Raw genomic sequence first — 17,696 nt, forward strand, 5'->3', positions numbered from 1 at the left:
CAACTGATACCAAAAGACTGAAATTATTCCCTGCATATTCTCAGACCACAATGCTTTAAAACAGGAACTCAATCACAAGAAAAAATTTGGAAGAAATTCAAACACTTGGAAGCTAACGACCACTCAGCTCAAGAATGTTTGGGTCAACCGAGAAATCAAAGAAGAACTTAAACAATTCATGGAAACCAATGAGAACGAAAACACATCGGTCCAAAACCTATGGGATACTGCAAAGGCGGTCCTAAGAGGGAAATACATAGCCATCCAAGCCTCACTCAAATAAATAGAAAAATCCCAAATTCACCAACTAACTTTACACCTTAAAGAACTAGAGTAAAATCAACAAACGATTCCTAAGCCACGCATTAGAAGAGAAATAATTAAGATTAGAGCAGAGATCAATGAATTAGAAACCAGAAACACAGTAGGTCAGATCAATGAAGAAACTAGAAGCTGTTCCTTTGAAAGAATAAGATCGATAAAGCACTGACCAGACTTATCCAAAAGAAAAGAGAAAGGACCCAAATTAATAAAATTATGAATGAAAGGGGAGAGATCATAACTAACACCAAGGAAATAGAAACAATTATTAGAGATTGTTATCAACAGCTGTATGCCAATAAATTAAGCAACCTGGAAGAAATAGATGCCGTCCTGGAAACCTATAAACTGCTAAGACTGAAACAGGAAGAAATTGACAACCTGAATAGACCAGTAACCAGTAACGAGATGGAAGCAGTGATCTAAAACCTCCCCCAAAACAAGAGTCCAGGGCCTGATGGATTCCCTGGGGAATTCTACCAAACATTCAGAGAAGAAATACCTATTCTCCTGAAGCTGTTTCAAAAAATAGAAAGAGAAGGAAAGCTTCCAGACTCATTCTATGAGGCCAGAATTATCTTAATCCCCAAACCAGGCAAAGACCCCATCAAAAAGGAGAATTTCAGACTGATATCCCTGATGAATATGGATTCCAGAATTCTCAACGAAATCCTAGCTAATAGGATCCAACAATACATTAAAAGGATCATCCACTTCCATGTGGGATTTATCCCCGGGATGCAAGGGTGGTTCAACATTCTCAAATCAATCAGTGTGATAGAACACATTAATAAGAGGAGAGGGAAGAACCATATGGTCTGCTCAATTGATGCAGAAAAAGCATTTGACAGAAACTCCTTTTCTGATTAAAACTCTTCAGAGTATAGAGATGAGGGAACATTCCTCTATTTCATAAAATCTTTCTATGAAAAACCCACAGCGAATATCATCCTCAATGGGGAAAAGATAAGAGACTTTCTCTTAAGATCAGGAACACGTCAACGATGCCCACTTTCGCCACTATTATTCAACGTAGTACTAGATGTCCTAGCAACAGCAATCAGATAACAAAAATAAATAAGAGGTATCCGAATTGGCAAAGAAGAATTCAAACTCTCTTTCTTCGCAGATGACATGATACTTTATGTGGAAAACCCAAAAGACTCCACCCCCAAGTTAGTAGAACTCATACAGCAATTCAGTAATGTGGCAGGATACAAAATCAATGCACAGACATCAGTTGCTTTCTTTCTTTTTTTTTTTTTTTAAGATTTTTATTTATTTGAGAGAGCGAGAATGAGAGAGAGAGAGAGCATATGAGAGGGAGGAGGGTCAGAGGGAGAAGCAGACTCCCTGCTGAGCAGGAAGCCCCATGCGGGACTCGATCGCGGGACTCCAGGATCATGACCTGAGCCGAAGGCAGTCGCTTAACCAACTGAGCCACCCAGGCGCCCCCATCAGTTGCTTTCTTATACACTAACAATGCAACTGTAGAAGGAGAAATTAGAGAAACGATTCCATTTACAATAGCACCAAAAACCATAAGATACCTTGGAATAAACCTAACCAAAGAGGTAAAGGATCTATACTCTAGGAACTACAGAACACTTATGAAAGAAATTCAAGACCAAAAATTAAAAACATTGTATGCTCATGGATCAGAAGAATAAACATTGTTAAAATGTCTATGCTGCCCAGAGCAATCTATACTTTCAATGCCATCCCGAATCAAAATTCCAATGACATTTTTCAAAGTGCTGGAACAAACAATCCTAAAATTTGTATGGAATCAGAAAAGAACCCAAATTGCCAAGGAAATGTTGAAAAAGAAAAAGCTGGGGGCATCATGTTGCCCGATTTCAAGCTGTATTACAAAGCAGTGATCACCAAGACAGCAAGGTACTGGCACAAAAACAGACATATAGACCAATGGAACAGAATAGAGAACCCAGATATGGACCCTCAACTCTATGGCCAAATAATCTTTGACAAAGCAGGAAAGAATATGCAATGGAAAAAAGACAGTCTCTTCAATAAATGGTGCTGGGAAAATTGGACAGCTATATACAGAAGAATGAAACTCGACCATTCTCTTACCCCATACACAAAGATAAACTCAAAATGGATGAAAGACCTCAATGTGAGACAGGAATCCATCAAAATCCTAGAGGAGAACATAGGCAGTAACCTTTTCGACATTGGTCACACAACTTCTTTCAAGATACATCTCCAAAGGCAAGGGAAACAAAAGCAAACATGAACTTTTTGGACTTAATCAAGATAAAAAGCTTCTGCAGAACAAAGAACCAGTCAACAAAATAGGCAACCCACAGAATGGGAGAAGATATATGCAAATGACACTACAGGCAAAGCGCTGATTTCCAAGATATATAAAGAACTTCTCAAACTCAACACCCAAAAAACAAATAATCCAGTCAAAAAATGGGCAGAAGACAGAAACAGACACTTCTCCAAAGAAGACATACAAATGGCTAACAGACACATGAAAAAATGTTCATCATTAACCATCAGGGAAATTCAAATCAAAACCACATTGAGATAGCACCTTACACCAGTTAGAATGGCAAAAATCAACAAGGCTAGAAACAAGAAATGTTGGAGAGGTTGTGGAGAAAGGGGAACCCTCTTACACTGTTGGTGGGAATGCAAGTTGGTACAGCCACTTTAGAAAACAGTGTGGAGGTGCCTCAAAAAATTAAAAACAGAACTACCCTTTGACCCAGCAATTGCCCAACAGATGTAGTGAAAAGAAGGGCCATATGCACCCCAATGTTCATAGCAGCAATGTCCGCAATAGCCAAACTGTGGAAAGAGCCAAGATGCCCTTCAACAGATGAATGGATAAAGAAGATGTGGTCCATATATACAATGGAATATTATTCAGCCATCGGAAAGGATGAATACCCAGCTTTTACATCAACATGGGGGTGCCTGGGTGGCTCAGTTGTTGATCGTCTGCCTTCGGCTCAGGTCATGATCCCAGGGTCCTGGGATCAAGCCCTGCATCGGGCTCTGCTCAGCGGGAAGCCTGCTTCTCCTTCTGTCACTCCCCCTGCTTGTGTTCCCTCTCTTGCTGTGTCTCTCTCTGTCAAATGACTACATAAAATCTTTAAAAAAAAAAAAAAAACTTTACATCAATATGGATGGGACTTGAGGAGATTATACTACGTGAAATAAGTCAAGCAGAGAAAGTCAATTATCATATGGTTTCACTTATTTGTGGAACATAAGGAATAGCATGGAGGTCATTGGGAGAGGGAACGGAAAAATGAAGTGGGGGAAATCGGAGGGCGAGACGAACCATGAGAGACTATGGACTCCGAGAAACAGACTGACGGTTTTGGAGCGGAGGGGGGCTGGGGGATGGGTTGGCCCGGTGGTGGGTATTAAGGAGGACTGCATGGAGCACTGGGTGTTATACAAAAACAATGAATTGTGGATCACTACATCAAAAACTAATGATGTATGGTGACTAACATAACATAATAAAATAAAATTTAAAAAGAAGTATATAAAGAACTTACACAACTCAGCCCCCAAAATACCAAACAATATGGTTGAAAAATGGGTAGAGGACCTACATAGACATTTTTCAAAAGAAGACATAGTGGTGGCCAGCAGACACATGGAAAGATGCTCGACATCACTCATCATCAAGGAAATACAAATCAAAACTACAATAAGATATCACCTCACACCTGTTAGAATGGCTAAAATCTAGAATTTGGTACCTAAATCTGAAGTGAAGAAACCTGTCAGACTAGCATTTTGACATATCTGAATTAGTACAACTATGTGTCTGAAAGGTTGTGAGACTATCTTGCTGAAGGTTCCTGTCATACAGGCAGGAAGAGGGACCCATCTGATGGGGAGGCCTGGGCACCTGCTCATGTTTCTGTCTGGCTATGCATGGGGATATATGAGGGTAACCTAAGAGAATATAGGAGACTGTGTAAAATGTCAAATCCCTGAGTGAGTGAAAAAGTCTGCTGCCCAAATGGTTGAAAAAAGAGCCATATCATAAAGGTTCTAATTTATGAAAATTGTGTAACCTGCTTAAGCACCAAGTCATTGAACCCTGTGCTCATAAATTATCACATAAATGGGTTGCAGTAAATGCATGAGAGAACTGGACTTCAACGTAAAAGTTCATGCCAAAGAATATTTGTGTCTCTGGGTGGCATGATGAGCCAAAAATAGTTTTTTATAAAGGTTTCACTTGTTGTTTGGGTCAGCTTGTGTTCATTGCAAAAAATATCTGTATTTGCCACTTTTAGTGGTTTCTCATGCTGCTATTTATAGACTAAACGATTCTTTAAAGGGTGAATAAACCGTATGGCGTTCATTATTCTTCTCAATTTTATTTTCATTTAAAAACTCCTTTTTAAGTATATAGTTTGTAAACCTCTTGGTTTGTACTTTTCTCACATTTTTATCTCACTCTTTCATAGGTACCTCCTATTTAACAGACATTGTGTGGTGGGCAGGCACAATTGCAAGTAAGTACCCAGTGTGGTGAAAAGCTTGGTGTGCTTTCTTTCTTAAGATCAGTCATTCTTCTGGCAGGACTGGAGGAGGTGGAATGAGTGTGGCTCTGTTCTTTGGGATGAGGACCAGGGTGGGAGGCATTGGTGGGGGAGATAGAGGTTCCTACTGCCTGCAGTTAGCTCTGAATAGAGTCCAGCTCAGACTGTCCTGGGCCCAAAGAAATTAAAACAGCTCCTGCTTACTCATCTGTAGTCATGCTGTTGACATTTGGTGAAATTTCATGTTTTGCTGAACATAATTGGTTTTACAAAGGAGAGTTTCTTCACTTAGCCTTCAGTACAGGATCATGTGCTATTGTATAAAAGAGGTCATATGCAGAGGTTATGTGCTATCATGTAAAAATAAATAATAAAATTGGAGTTCAGAACCCTAAATATATAAAGAAAAATTGTATTAAATAATCCAGAAATATCATGAGGTTTACTTGTCACACATTGTCTTCGAGGTGAGACGTTGTCTAGCGGATGTTGTTTCCTTTCACTGAGGAGCTCATCGTTAAGCTCTGTCTTGGTCTAGCTCTGGGTGCAGTCCCGTGCAGGCAGTAGTTTCTCCAGCTGGTGTGTGAGCAGCATGTCACTGTGGCCCAGTAGTCTATACTGGAGTAGATTCCAGCCCATTGGGACAACAGGAAATTCTACGTGATCAGTCTTAAAAGGAGGATGTGTGAAGGAGAGAGTGGAAATATACTTTGTTGCACCCACTGTCAGTCACTGCCATTTAGTTTGGGAATTTCCACAGAGGGCTGAAACTACTCCTGACCCCTTGGGTCGTGATGCTCTGGGGCCTGCTGTCCTCTGCCTTCAGGACCCTTAATTATGCAAGCAATGCCCCATATTTACTTCCTCGCCAGTAATGAAAAAAATTGCCCTTTCAGAGCAGAGCCTTACCAAATTAAACTCTGTGATCATTGCTAAAAGAGAGCTGTAATTGCAAGTGGTATCCTTGTGATTCTCTTGACAGTGGCTGTTGGCCAGATTGGAAACTTCCTGGCTTACACTGCGGTCCCCACAGTCCTGGTGACTCCACTGGGTGCCCTTGGAGTGCCATTTGGGTGAGAACTGGGATTCTGTGTTTTGGTTTTTAATGTGTAGTTTAGATTTTTGAAAAAACTACATTTTAAATGTTTCTGTTCAAATAATAATAGCAAAATTATAACTGAAGGTAGGTCTTCAGTATTCTATTCTATGGTTTAATTTTATCCTTCAAATTATTTCTTTGAATTATTAATCCTTCTCTTAGAAATTTGCTTTAGTATATTTCAGACCCTAACTTATGCATGGACGTTAGTGAATGTGATTCTGTCTTTCTCCTGGTCTTTGCCCTGGAAGACTTCCTAGAAACTAGAGTCTTCCTGGTGCCTTGGCAAGTGATTCTGAGAAATCATTAAGCAAAACTAGTCAATTGGTGTTTTATTTGTGTGTCTAGCATCCCCTACCAGACACTGAACAATTCTCCCACTCCACCCTGGGAAATTTTGGAGGTGGGACAAATGACACATGGGCACCAATGGATATAAAATAGAATTTATAACTCATAACAGTTAACAGCAGATGAATCTCCATGTGTAGGAGAAGGGCTTTTGTGTGGTCGGGAGGGATAGGAGGAAGGTGGGGCTTTGGGTTTTATTGTAGTTAGAAAGTGAGTTGGTGGAGGTTCCCACACTCAGCAGGGTCTTGCGTGGTTTGAAATTTCTCCCATTGCCAAGGGCCTGAGGACGCTAGGGTCTGAGGGTATTAGCAGGCTTTCTTATCAGGGGCAAAGGGCAAAGTAGGATTGGGACTTGAATGCTGTCAGCCACCATGCATTACAAGTGGAGTCTTTGTATTACATTTGGCTTACCTACAAAAATGATTTTATGAGACGTTTATTGAATAGCTCAACACATGAACATATTTATCCTCCCATGAACATATTTATATTCTGTTTTACTTTGAAGAAATTAAGAAACATATAATAGAAGAGAAATAAAATCCAAGTTTCTAACTCATTTATATAGTGGTATTCTGCTATATTTTAGACAGATTCCCAGATCCTTTCAGAGAAGTGTGTCTATGATGGATATATTTAAATTGTACTTTAAAGTCAGTTAGGCTAGGGGCACCTGGGTGGCTCAGTCGGTTAAGCGGCTGCCTTTGGCTCAGGTCATGATCCCAGGGTCCCAGACTCCTTGCTCAGCGGGAAGTCTGCTTTTCCCTCTGCCTACTCTACCTGCTCTGCCTGCCACTCCCCCTGCTTGTGCTCTCTCTCTCTCTCTGACAAATAAATAAATAAAATCTTTAAAAAAAATAAAGTCAATTTGGCTTTAAGATCCTGTAGCCTAAAAAGCACAGATGTTTTCTACAGGCTAACGTTTGAAAATGTGTTTGTAGAATGTTGTTCTTATCCAAACAAAAGACTAATATCACATGTAGCTTGATGTTGCTTTGTGTTTGGATGGTTCTGAAGAGCTTGGATTGCATGAGGAGTACTCACTTCAGGGAATCACTCCTGTAGCTTCCCAAAGCCCAGCCTCACTCTTTGATCTGTTCTCCTGAAAAAACATCAGGCAAATAAATAATCTGACCCTGGGGTCTTTGCACATTGCACATTTAATATGCATATATTAAAATATTTTGCCTAGTTAAGTTCCAAAGAACTATTCTCACGGCTTTGACAATTAAGTCACCTCACCAGAAATGTTCACTGCTGCAAGTCTTCAGGAGACAGACTAGAAATAGAGAAGAGAAATAGAATAGACTAAAAATAGATTAGGAAGCCCCAAAATAGGTCCACTTTTCTCTGTAATGATTCAGTGTATGATAAAGTAATCATCACAACATAGTACTTTTAAAAGAAGTTTAAAAACACTTTTTATTTGGAAGTAATTTCCAAATTACAGAAAAGTTACAAGATTAAGAATAATCAAAACAGGGGATGGGTTAAATGGGTGATGGAGATTAAGGAGTGCACATGTTGTGATGAGCACTGGCTGTAGTATGTAAGTGTTGAAACACTATATTGTACACCTGAAACTAATATTATACTATATATTAACTAGCTGGAGTTTAAATGAAAACTTAAAAAAAAAAAGAATAATCACAACAACACCCATATACCCCTCACCTATGCACACCTACTGTTAATATTTTATCCCACTTCCTCCATTATTTGCTTTCTCTGTATTAAGGTTTCTCAACCTCAACACTGTTGACATTTGAGGCCAGATCATTCTTTTTTGTGAGGGCTGATATTTGCATTGTGGGGTGTTAGCATCCCTGGACTCCACCAGCCAGATGCCAGGAGTACCCCCCCAAAAAATGTGTCCAGACATTACAAATGTCCTGGGAGGGGGCAAATCACCCCCAGTTGAGAACCATAAATGTGGTGTTTCCTTTGGTCTTTTTGTTCCTTTGTTTTTTATCCTTTGAGACTACATCTGTCATGACTCTTCACCCTTAAATATATCAATTTGTGTTTCCTAACACTACAAATACTTTTAATAACCACAGTACAATGATCAATTTCAATAAATTTAACATTGTAGTACATGTATCTAATATGCCTTCTGTATTCCAGTTTTGTTAATTGATCCATTATACGCCTATTTTATGCCATTATCCTTTATACCTTTATTTATACCACTTATGCCATTATTTTTCCTTTGTACCATCATTTTTCCTTCTAGTACAAGATCCAGTTTAGTATTGGGAGCTGCATTTAATTGTCATGTCTCTAGTCTAAAGAGATTTTTTTTCTTTAAATAAATAGTGTTGGGAAAACTGGTACGTAATTTGTAGGATCGTCAATTTAAATCATAGCACCGTCAAAATATGATCTAAGTGAATTAAGTATTATATACAGGATGGCCATCAAATGTGGAAATAGTGGCAAATACAACATTGAATGGTTTATTGATACTATTCCAGTGCGTGACTGAAGTGATATTTTGAAGTATGTTGTCCTGCTCAGTAATGGAGGGTTCAGTGTTCTGTGTAAAACTATGGAAAGCCCAATAAGTTAATGTGCCCAATTATCTGTTGTGTATAGCTGTAGACATTTTCTGTCTCTGATTTTCACTGAATAAGCCTGCATCTCTAACATAACCCAGGGTATGTACTATGGAGGTTTAATCTGTAAGAGGAGGAAAAAAAAGTTTAGCTATGTTTCCATGGTTTGTGGCCTATGTATAAGAAAAATATTTTTATTTTTACAACTTGAAACAATGAATGTCTTTTAGATCTTAAAAGGATAAGAAATTTCTGAAGTTTGAAGTAATAACAATGAAAAGTTTAACTTACTACAGTAAAAAAATAATTTGTGAAAAAGATTAAATCAAATATGACAGTAATTAAAGCTATGACATAAAGAATTTCTTAAATTAGTCAGAATAATATGAAAATCCCAGTAGATAAAATGACAAAAGTCAAAACTGACAATTTGTTCATAAGAAAACACATCTATTCCACTAATATTAACCCTCATTTTCAATAAAATGCTCATAAGCAACCAGATACAATGTAATAAATACCTGTGTATTTAATAAATATTTCAAAAGTAAAAAGAATGTTAGAAAGGATACCTGCTAAATATAACAAACTATAAATATATATGTGTTCTCCTTTCTTTTCTCAGCTTTTTAAAAATAGATATAAAATTTTATAAAGTAATAATTATAATCATGTATTATTGGGTTTGTAAAAGACCCAAATAGCACCAAAAAAATAGTGCAAAAAGAAGGAACTAGAAATTGAGCTATAGAGGAGTACCATTGTGTCTCACTGGGGTTAATTTAGTATCAATTTGAAATGTATTCTGATGAGCCCTAGAGAAACCACTAAAAAATAACAAAAAAATGTGATGAAAAAAATCAATAAGGAACTAAACTGTTACACTGGAAAAATTCACTTAATGTAAGAGAAGGCAGTAAGTGAAGAATCGGGAACAAAATGTAGAAAATAAAAAGTAAAATGGCAAACACACAAATAACAATATCATTAAAAATATTTAATGTCAGTGGATAAAACAATCCAGTAAAAAGGCAGAAATTAGGGATGCCTGGGTGTCTCAGTCCGACTCCTGATTTTGGCTCAGGTCATGATCTCAGGGGTGGGATTGAGCCTGGCATCAGACTCTGCATTCAGTGCGGAGTCTGCTTGGGATTCTCTCTCTCCCTCTCCCTCTGTTCCTCCCCCTGCTCTCTCTCTCTCTCTCTCTCTCACTTTCTCTCTCTGAAATAAATAAATAAATTTTTTTTTTTAAGGCAGAGATTGTCAGGCTGTATAATGATCCAACTGTATGCTGTCTACACAACACACTTTAGATTCAAAGATATAAATGAATTGAAAATAAAAGGAAGGAAAAGAAATATATTATGCAAACAATACCATAAGAAAGTTGGAGAGGCTACATATCAGACAAAATAAATTGTAAAACAAAAAATATTATTACTGATAGAGACATCTTATAATGACAAAAGGGTCAATCCATAAGGAAGACATAACAATTATAAACAAATATGCACCTAAAAACAGAGCTTCAAAATATAAGAAACATACCTGAAAAGAATAAAGAGTAACAGATAATTCAACAATAATAGTTACAACTTTCAATAATGGATAGAAATATCCAAATACTTTCAATAATGGATAGAAAAACTAGGCAAAAGATCAAGAAGGAGATAGAAGACTTGAATGACAGCATAAGCCAACTAGACAAAATAGACATCTGTAGAACACTCCACCCAACAGCAGTAGAATTCTTCCCAAGTGTATATGGAACATTTTCCTGGATAGACCATATGCTAGGCCATAAAAAAAAAAAAAAAATCAATAAATGTGAAAGGATTGAAACCATACAAAGTACTTTCTCTAACTATAATAGAATGAAATCAGAAAGCAAAACCAGTGAAATTTGTGAAATTTATAAATATGTGGAAATTAAACAACTTACTACTAAATGACCAATGGGTCAAAAAAGAACTTACAAGGGAAATTAGAAAATACTTTGAGATGAATAAAAGTGGGGAGACAACACACCAAAGCTCACATGACTCAGCTAAATCAATACCCAGAGGGAAATTTATATCTGTAAATGCCTGCATTAAAAAAAAAAAAAAAGGAAAGATCTTAAATCAACAATCTAAGAGGGCCAACTAAACCCAAAGGAAGTAGAAGGAAGGAAATAATAAAGATTAGAGTAAATAAATGAAATAGAGACTAGAAATAAATAGTGAAAAGCAGAAAAACCCAAAGATTGTCCTTTGAAAAGATCAACAAAATTGATAACCCTTCAGTTAGATTGACAGAGAAGACTGAAATTACTAAAATCAAGAACAAAAGGGGGATATTGCCACCAACTCTACAGAAATTAGAATTATAAGCAAATAAGATGAATAACAGTATGCCAACAAATTAGATAGCTTAGATGAAATGGTCATATTCCTAGAAAGACTCAAACTACTGAAAATATTTTAAGAATAGAAAATCTGAATAGACTTACAGCAAGTAAAGAGATTGAATTAGCAATAAAAAAAAAAAAAACTTCCAACAAAGAGAGTTGAGGTAGAGGTGGTTTCACTGATGAATTCTTTCAAACGTTTAAAGAAGAATTAATAGAATTCTTCACAAACTCTTCCAAAAAGTAGGAGAGATGGGAACTCTTCCCCACTCACTCTATGAGGTAATATTACCTTGTAACAAAACCAAAGAAATCACCGGAAAGGAAAACTACAAATCAGTTTTCTTATTAATATAGATGGAGCAATCCTCAACAAAATACTAGCCAACTGAATTCAATATATAAAAAGGATTATACACCATGACCAAGCGGGATTTATCTCAAGAATGCAAGGTAGATTTAGCATCAGAGTAAGTTAATACCCCTCATCAATAGAATAAAGGTTAAACATAGTTCAGTAGACACATAAAAATCATTTTATAAAATTCAACACCCCTTCATGATGAAAACAAATCAATATGCTAGAAATAGAAGGGCACCTGTGTAGCTCAGTTGGTTAAGTATCCATCTCTTCATCTCAGCTCAGGTCTTGATCTCAGGGTCGTGAGTTCAAGCCCTGCATTGGGTTCCACACTGGGCATGGAGCCTACTTTAAAAAATGCTAGAAATAAAGGGTAACTTCCTAATCTGGCAAAGTATCTCTATGAAAATCCCCCAGCTAACATCATACTTAATGGTTAAGGACTGGATGATTTCCCCCTAAGATCAGGAACAAGACATCTACTTTTGCCACTTATATTCAGCATTGTACCAAAGGCTCCAGCCAATATAGCTGGGCAGGCAAATTAAATGAATGCGAATGAATTAAAAGGCATCTTGATTGGAAAGGAAGAAGTCAAACTATCTCTGTTAGCAGAGCTGACATGATCTTGTATATGGAAAATTCTATGGAACTGCTAAGAAACTATCAGAACTAATAAGTTCAGCAAGGATACTGGATATAAGATCAATATACAAAAATCAATTGTATCTGTATACAGTAGCAGTGAGCATGCCAAAAATGAAATTAAGAAAACAATTCAATTATAAAATAGTACCAAAACAAACAAAATACGTAAGAATACATTTTTAAAAAGAAGCATAAAACTCATACTCTGAAACCATAAAAACATTTTTGAAAGAAATTAATCCTAAATAAATGGTCCATATTCACATATCCATATTCACATATTAACAAGAATTAATATTGTTAAGATGATGATACTAACTCATCTACAGATTCAGAGCAATCTCTATCAGAATCATTTGAAATTGACAACCCGATCTTAAAATTCATATAGAAATGCAAGAGACCCAGAATAGCCCAAACAGTCATGATAAATAAATACACAGTTGGAGGACTCACACTTCTTGATTTCAAAACATTTTATAAAACTATAGTAATCAGAACAGTGTGGTACTGAGTTAAGGACAGACATATATATCAATAAAATAAAATTGAGATTCCAGAAATAAACCCTAACATTTATAGTCAACAGATTTTTACCAATGGTTAAAGACAATTCAATAAGGAAAGAACAGTCTTTTCAATAAGTGGTGTTGATCCAACTGGGTATCCAAATGCAAATAAATGAAGTTATACTCCTGCCTCACACTATATATAAAAAATGAACTCAAAAGGGATTGAGTACCTAAATTTAAAAGCTTAAACTATAAAACTCTTGAAGAAAAGGTATAAATTTTTGTGACATTGGATTAGGCAGTGTTTCCCTAGATTTGACACCTAAAGCACAAGCAACAAAAGAAAAATAGATAAATTGGGCATTATATAAATTTAAAACTTTTGTGCTTTAAAGAATGCCGTCAAGGAAGTGAAAAGCCAGGAAAAAAACATAATGTCACCAAAATGGTGATGTGTGGGAATCCACTCTCTATCCCCTCATAAAGATCAATGATTGGACAGTTATCCATGAAGAGAAACAGTTCTGGGAGAGGTCTGGAGTCTGCGTAAGAAACTTTAGCAACATTGTGGAACAAAAAACCTGAGAATAACCACAAAAGAAGAGAAAGAAGACAACTTCATTTTACCTGCATCATTCCTTCCGCCAAGCTGACATTGCACAGCACCAGGAGGGAACTTCTCAACCAGAAAGTGTTTTCCTTGCCAGGAAAGGAGGGACAGGGTGAGCAACCAGCTTTCCCAACCTTTCAGGACATTGCCCCAAGGTTCTGCTTTAGTTTCACTCCACCCACACTGTAAAAGTTGACAGATAGAGGTGGCTAGGAGGAACAGGAAAGAAAAGGGATACCAATAGCAGCCATGCAGTGAGAGCGATTGTGACTCACGCACCTGCTCTGCAGATAAACCCAGCAGATTTTGCTACTGAAGAAACGAATGGCCAGCACAGTTGCCACAGACACCTGGAAATTTCATCAGCTTATGCCCCAGAGGTATTCGTATTCGTGATACTAGCCATCAAAATCCTCCTCGTTCCAATTCCCACTCCAATCTTGCCAGCTCCCAGGAACCACATGAGCATCCATTCCAGAACTCTGTAGCTGTGTGAGTACAAGACATCAGCCTAGACTCCTACAGCTGACCGAGTGTGTGTTCAGGGTTAGCCTTTCCAGCTATGCCCTTCCATACTGTAGGGTGCCATGTGTGAGTTTGGGGCAAGCCTGTCCATTTGTGCCCTTCCATACTGTAAGCCTGAAATCTGTCCCCAACCTCCACTTCATTGTGCATGCAGGCAGGGGTACTACTGATAGAATATGCTGACAATTAGAGTCTCTGCAGCAGCCTGTTGGCCTGATTAGGCCTTATCATCTGTCACTGCCCTGCACCACCATGTTCACCTGAAGCTAGCTCCTCCACCTTTGCACCCGCACACCTCCAGCCTGACCCCTATGACTGGCCTACACTGTAGTACACACACCCAAGGAAAGAATGTGTAGCCACACTAACAGCCAGGGCCCTTGCAGCTACCAATGAGCTTGTAGTTGGCCCTGGCCTTTACTGCCTATCTTAGTCCTGAGCACTATGTATGTGTCTGCAACTGGACCCTACGACTACATAGGCACATGCAGCTGGCCCCTGTAGCCCGCCATGTGCACACCAGCTCTGGCCATCACCACTGCCTGCCCCGATCCCTATTCATTGGACCTGAAGGCACTGCTGAGGACACCAGTAGCCCTAGCAGCCACTTCAAACCCCTCACAGTTCTTGCCAAGAAACACATAGTTGTCAATGTGGAGGACCTCAGCAGCCTGAGCTGAAGAGACATTACACCCCACCAAATGTGGTGCTGCCACACACACCCATTCTTGGTACCCTGTGACACTAAACCCAAAGTCACAGCATGCTCCAGTGTGCTGTTATCCACAAGTAAAAGTCTTCCTTTACTGATATCAGTCCCTAAAGTCTGGAAGAGGTGACAGCATTTTCAAATGCACAGACACCTATACAAGGCTACAGGGATCATGCAGAATCAGGGAAAGATGACTCCTCTAAACAAACACAGTAAACCTCTGGTTACTGGCCCCAAAGAAATGGAGATCCAGAAATTGCTTAACCAAGAATTCAGAAATAATTCCCTTAAAGATGCTAAGAGAACACATATAAACAATTTAAAGACATCTGGAAAATAACACAAGAACAAAATGAGAAGTTCAAAAGAGACAACCTAAAAAAGATCCAAACAAATTTTGGAGCTGAAGAATACAACTGATGTACTGAAGAATTCAATAAAGAACTTCAACAGCACCCTTGACCAATCAGAAGAAAGAATTAGTTAGCTAGAAGATAGATCTATTGAAATCATCTAATCAGAGGAGCAGAAAGCAAAAAGAATGAAGAAAGACTATGGACTAAGGCACCTTCATGGAAACAGTGTGCCATTATTGGAAAAAGAGAGGGAGAAAGGGGTTAGAAAGCTTATTTAAATAAATACTGGTTGAGAACTTCCTAAACCTGGGGAGAGATTTGGACATCCAGGTTTATAAAACTCATAGGTCACCCCAAAATTTCAATCGAAAATGATCTTCACCAAGACATATTATAATAAAACTGTCTAATATCAAAAATGAAAAGAGTATTTTAAAACCAGCAAGAGAGGGGTGCTTGGGTGGCTCAGTTGGTTAAAAATCTGCCTTCAGCTTAGGTCATGATCCCAGGGTCCTGGGATCAAGCCCCATGTTGGGCTCCCTGCTCAGCAGAGGAGTCTGCTTCTCCCTCTCCCTCCCCTGCTTGTGCTCTCTCACTCCTTTCTCAAATAAATAAATAAAATCTTTTAAAAAAGAGAAAAAGAAAAAATAAAAACAGCAAGAGAAAAAAAAAAATCTCTCTCACAAGGAAACTACCATATTATCAGCAGATTTCTTACAAAAGACCTTGTAAGCCAGGAGATAATGGGAGGTATATTCAAAGTGTTGAAAGTGTTGAAAAAAAGAAACTGTTGGGGCGCCTGGGTGGCTCCTACTCCCCCTGCTTGTGTTCCCTCTCTCGCTGTGTCTTTCTCTGTTAAATAAATAAATAAAATCTTTAAAAAAAAATGAAAAAAAGAAACTGTATAGCAAGAATACTTTACCCAGCAAAGTTTCCTTCAAAATTAAAAAGAGATATAGACTATGCAGAAACTTTTTATTTGGATACCAATAGTTTATTTTTGCTTTTGTTTCCCTTGTCTCAGGAGACATATCTAGAAAAATGTTGCTATGGCCAATGTCAGAAATATTGTCTACTGTGCTCTCTTCTAGGATTTTTATGGTTTCAGGTTACACATTTAGGTCTTTAATCCGTTTTGAGTTTATTTTTGTGTATGGTATAAGAAAGTTGTCTAGTTTCATTCTTTTGCATAGAGTTGATCCGTTTTTCCATAGAGAACAAACTGATGGCTACCAGAGGGGATGTGGATGAGGGGATGGATTAAATAGATGGTGGATATTAAGGAGTGTACTTGTGATGAGCATTGGGTGATGGAATTGTTGAACAACTTTATTGTACACCTGAAGCTAATATAACACTGTATGTTAACTATACTGGAATTTTTTCTTTTTTTTTAAATTTTATTTTATTATATTAGTCACCATACAATACATCATTAGTTTTTGATGTAGTGGAATTTTTTCAAAAAAGAGATAAAGACTTTCCCTGATGAACAACAGTTAAAGGAGTTCATCACCACTAGACCTGCCTTACAAGAAATGCTGAAAGTTCTTCAACCTGAAATGAAAGGGTGCTAATTAGTAACATGAAAATATATAAGACACTGGTAAAGGTAAGCAGATGGTCAGATTCAGAATATTCTACTACTGTAATATGGTGGTGTGTTAATACTAACTCCAGCGTACTGGTTAAAGGACAAAACTATTAAAAATAATTATAGATACAATAATTTGTTAGTTGATACACAATATAAAAAGTTGTAAAAGCAAAAGCAAAAGGCAGGTAGTAAAAAGGTAGAGTTTTTGTATGGGATTAAAGTCAAATTGCTATCATTATAAAATAGACTGTTAGAGGTATAAAGTGTTTCCTGCATGCCTCATGGTAAACACGAAGTGAAAGCCTACAGTGGATTCATAAAAGATAAGGACAAGGGAATCAAAGTATATCACTACAGCAAATCATCAGTTCACAAAGGAAGGTAGAAAAAGTTGGAGAAAGGAAGAAGGGAACTACAAAACAGCCAGAAAACAATTAATTAGATGACATTAGTAAATGAGGACTTACTCTAAATGCAAGTGGTGTGAATTTTCCAATCAAAAGACATAGACGAGCTGGATGGATAAAAAAACAGGACCCTACGATACACTGCCTACAATAAACTCAATTCATCTTTTTTTTTTTTTTTTTTTTAAAGATTTTATTTATTTATTTGACAGAGAGAGACACAGCGAGAGAGGGAACACAAGCAGGGGGAGAGGGAGAAGCAGGCTCTCCGCGGAGCAGGGAGCCCGATGCGCGGGACTCGACCCCAGGACCCTGGGATCATGACCTGAGCCGAAGGCAGACGCTTAACGACTGAGCCACCCAGGCGCCCTCAGTTCATCTTTTTTTAAAATTTTATTATGTTATGTTAAACACCGTACATTACAACATCAGTTTTTGATGTAGTGTTCCATGATTCATTATTTTCGTATAACACCCAGTGCTCCATTCAGTATGTGCCCTCTTTAATACCCATCACAAGGCTAACCCATCCTCCCACACCCCTCCCCTCTAGAACCCTCAGTTTGTTTCTCAGAGCCCATAGTCTCTCATGGTTCGTCTCCCCATCCGATTTTCCCCCCTTCATTCTTCCATTGCTGCTATCTTCTTTTTTTTTATTAACATATAATGTATTATTTGTTTCAGAGGTACAGATCTGTGATTC

The 17,696-nt window shown here is 37.8% G+C and overlaps 1 protein-coding gene across 1 annotated transcript in view; it reads left to right on the forward strand.

The window, feature by feature from the left end:
* NIPA1 (NIPA magnesium transporter 1) overlaps positions 1 to 17,696 on the forward strand; it is a 78,467-nt gene that overhangs the window by 38,909 nt on the left and 21,862 nt on the right. Inside the window, exons 2-3 of the mRNA XM_078079013.1 lie at positions 4,794 to 4,841; positions 5,851 to 5,941. Coding sequence (XP_077935139.1) covers positions 4,794 to 4,841; positions 5,851 to 5,941 — 139 coding nt within the window. The remainder of the gene's footprint in view (positions 1 to 4,793; positions 4,842 to 5,850; positions 5,942 to 17,696) is intronic.

The sequence above is a fragment of the Halichoerus grypus genome, chromosome 8 (genome assembly GCF_964656455.1).
Source record: "Halichoerus grypus chromosome 8, mHalGry1.hap1.1, whole genome shotgun sequence".
Classification (NCBI taxonomy): domain Eukaryota; kingdom Metazoa; phylum Chordata; class Mammalia; order Carnivora; family Phocidae; genus Halichoerus; species Halichoerus grypus.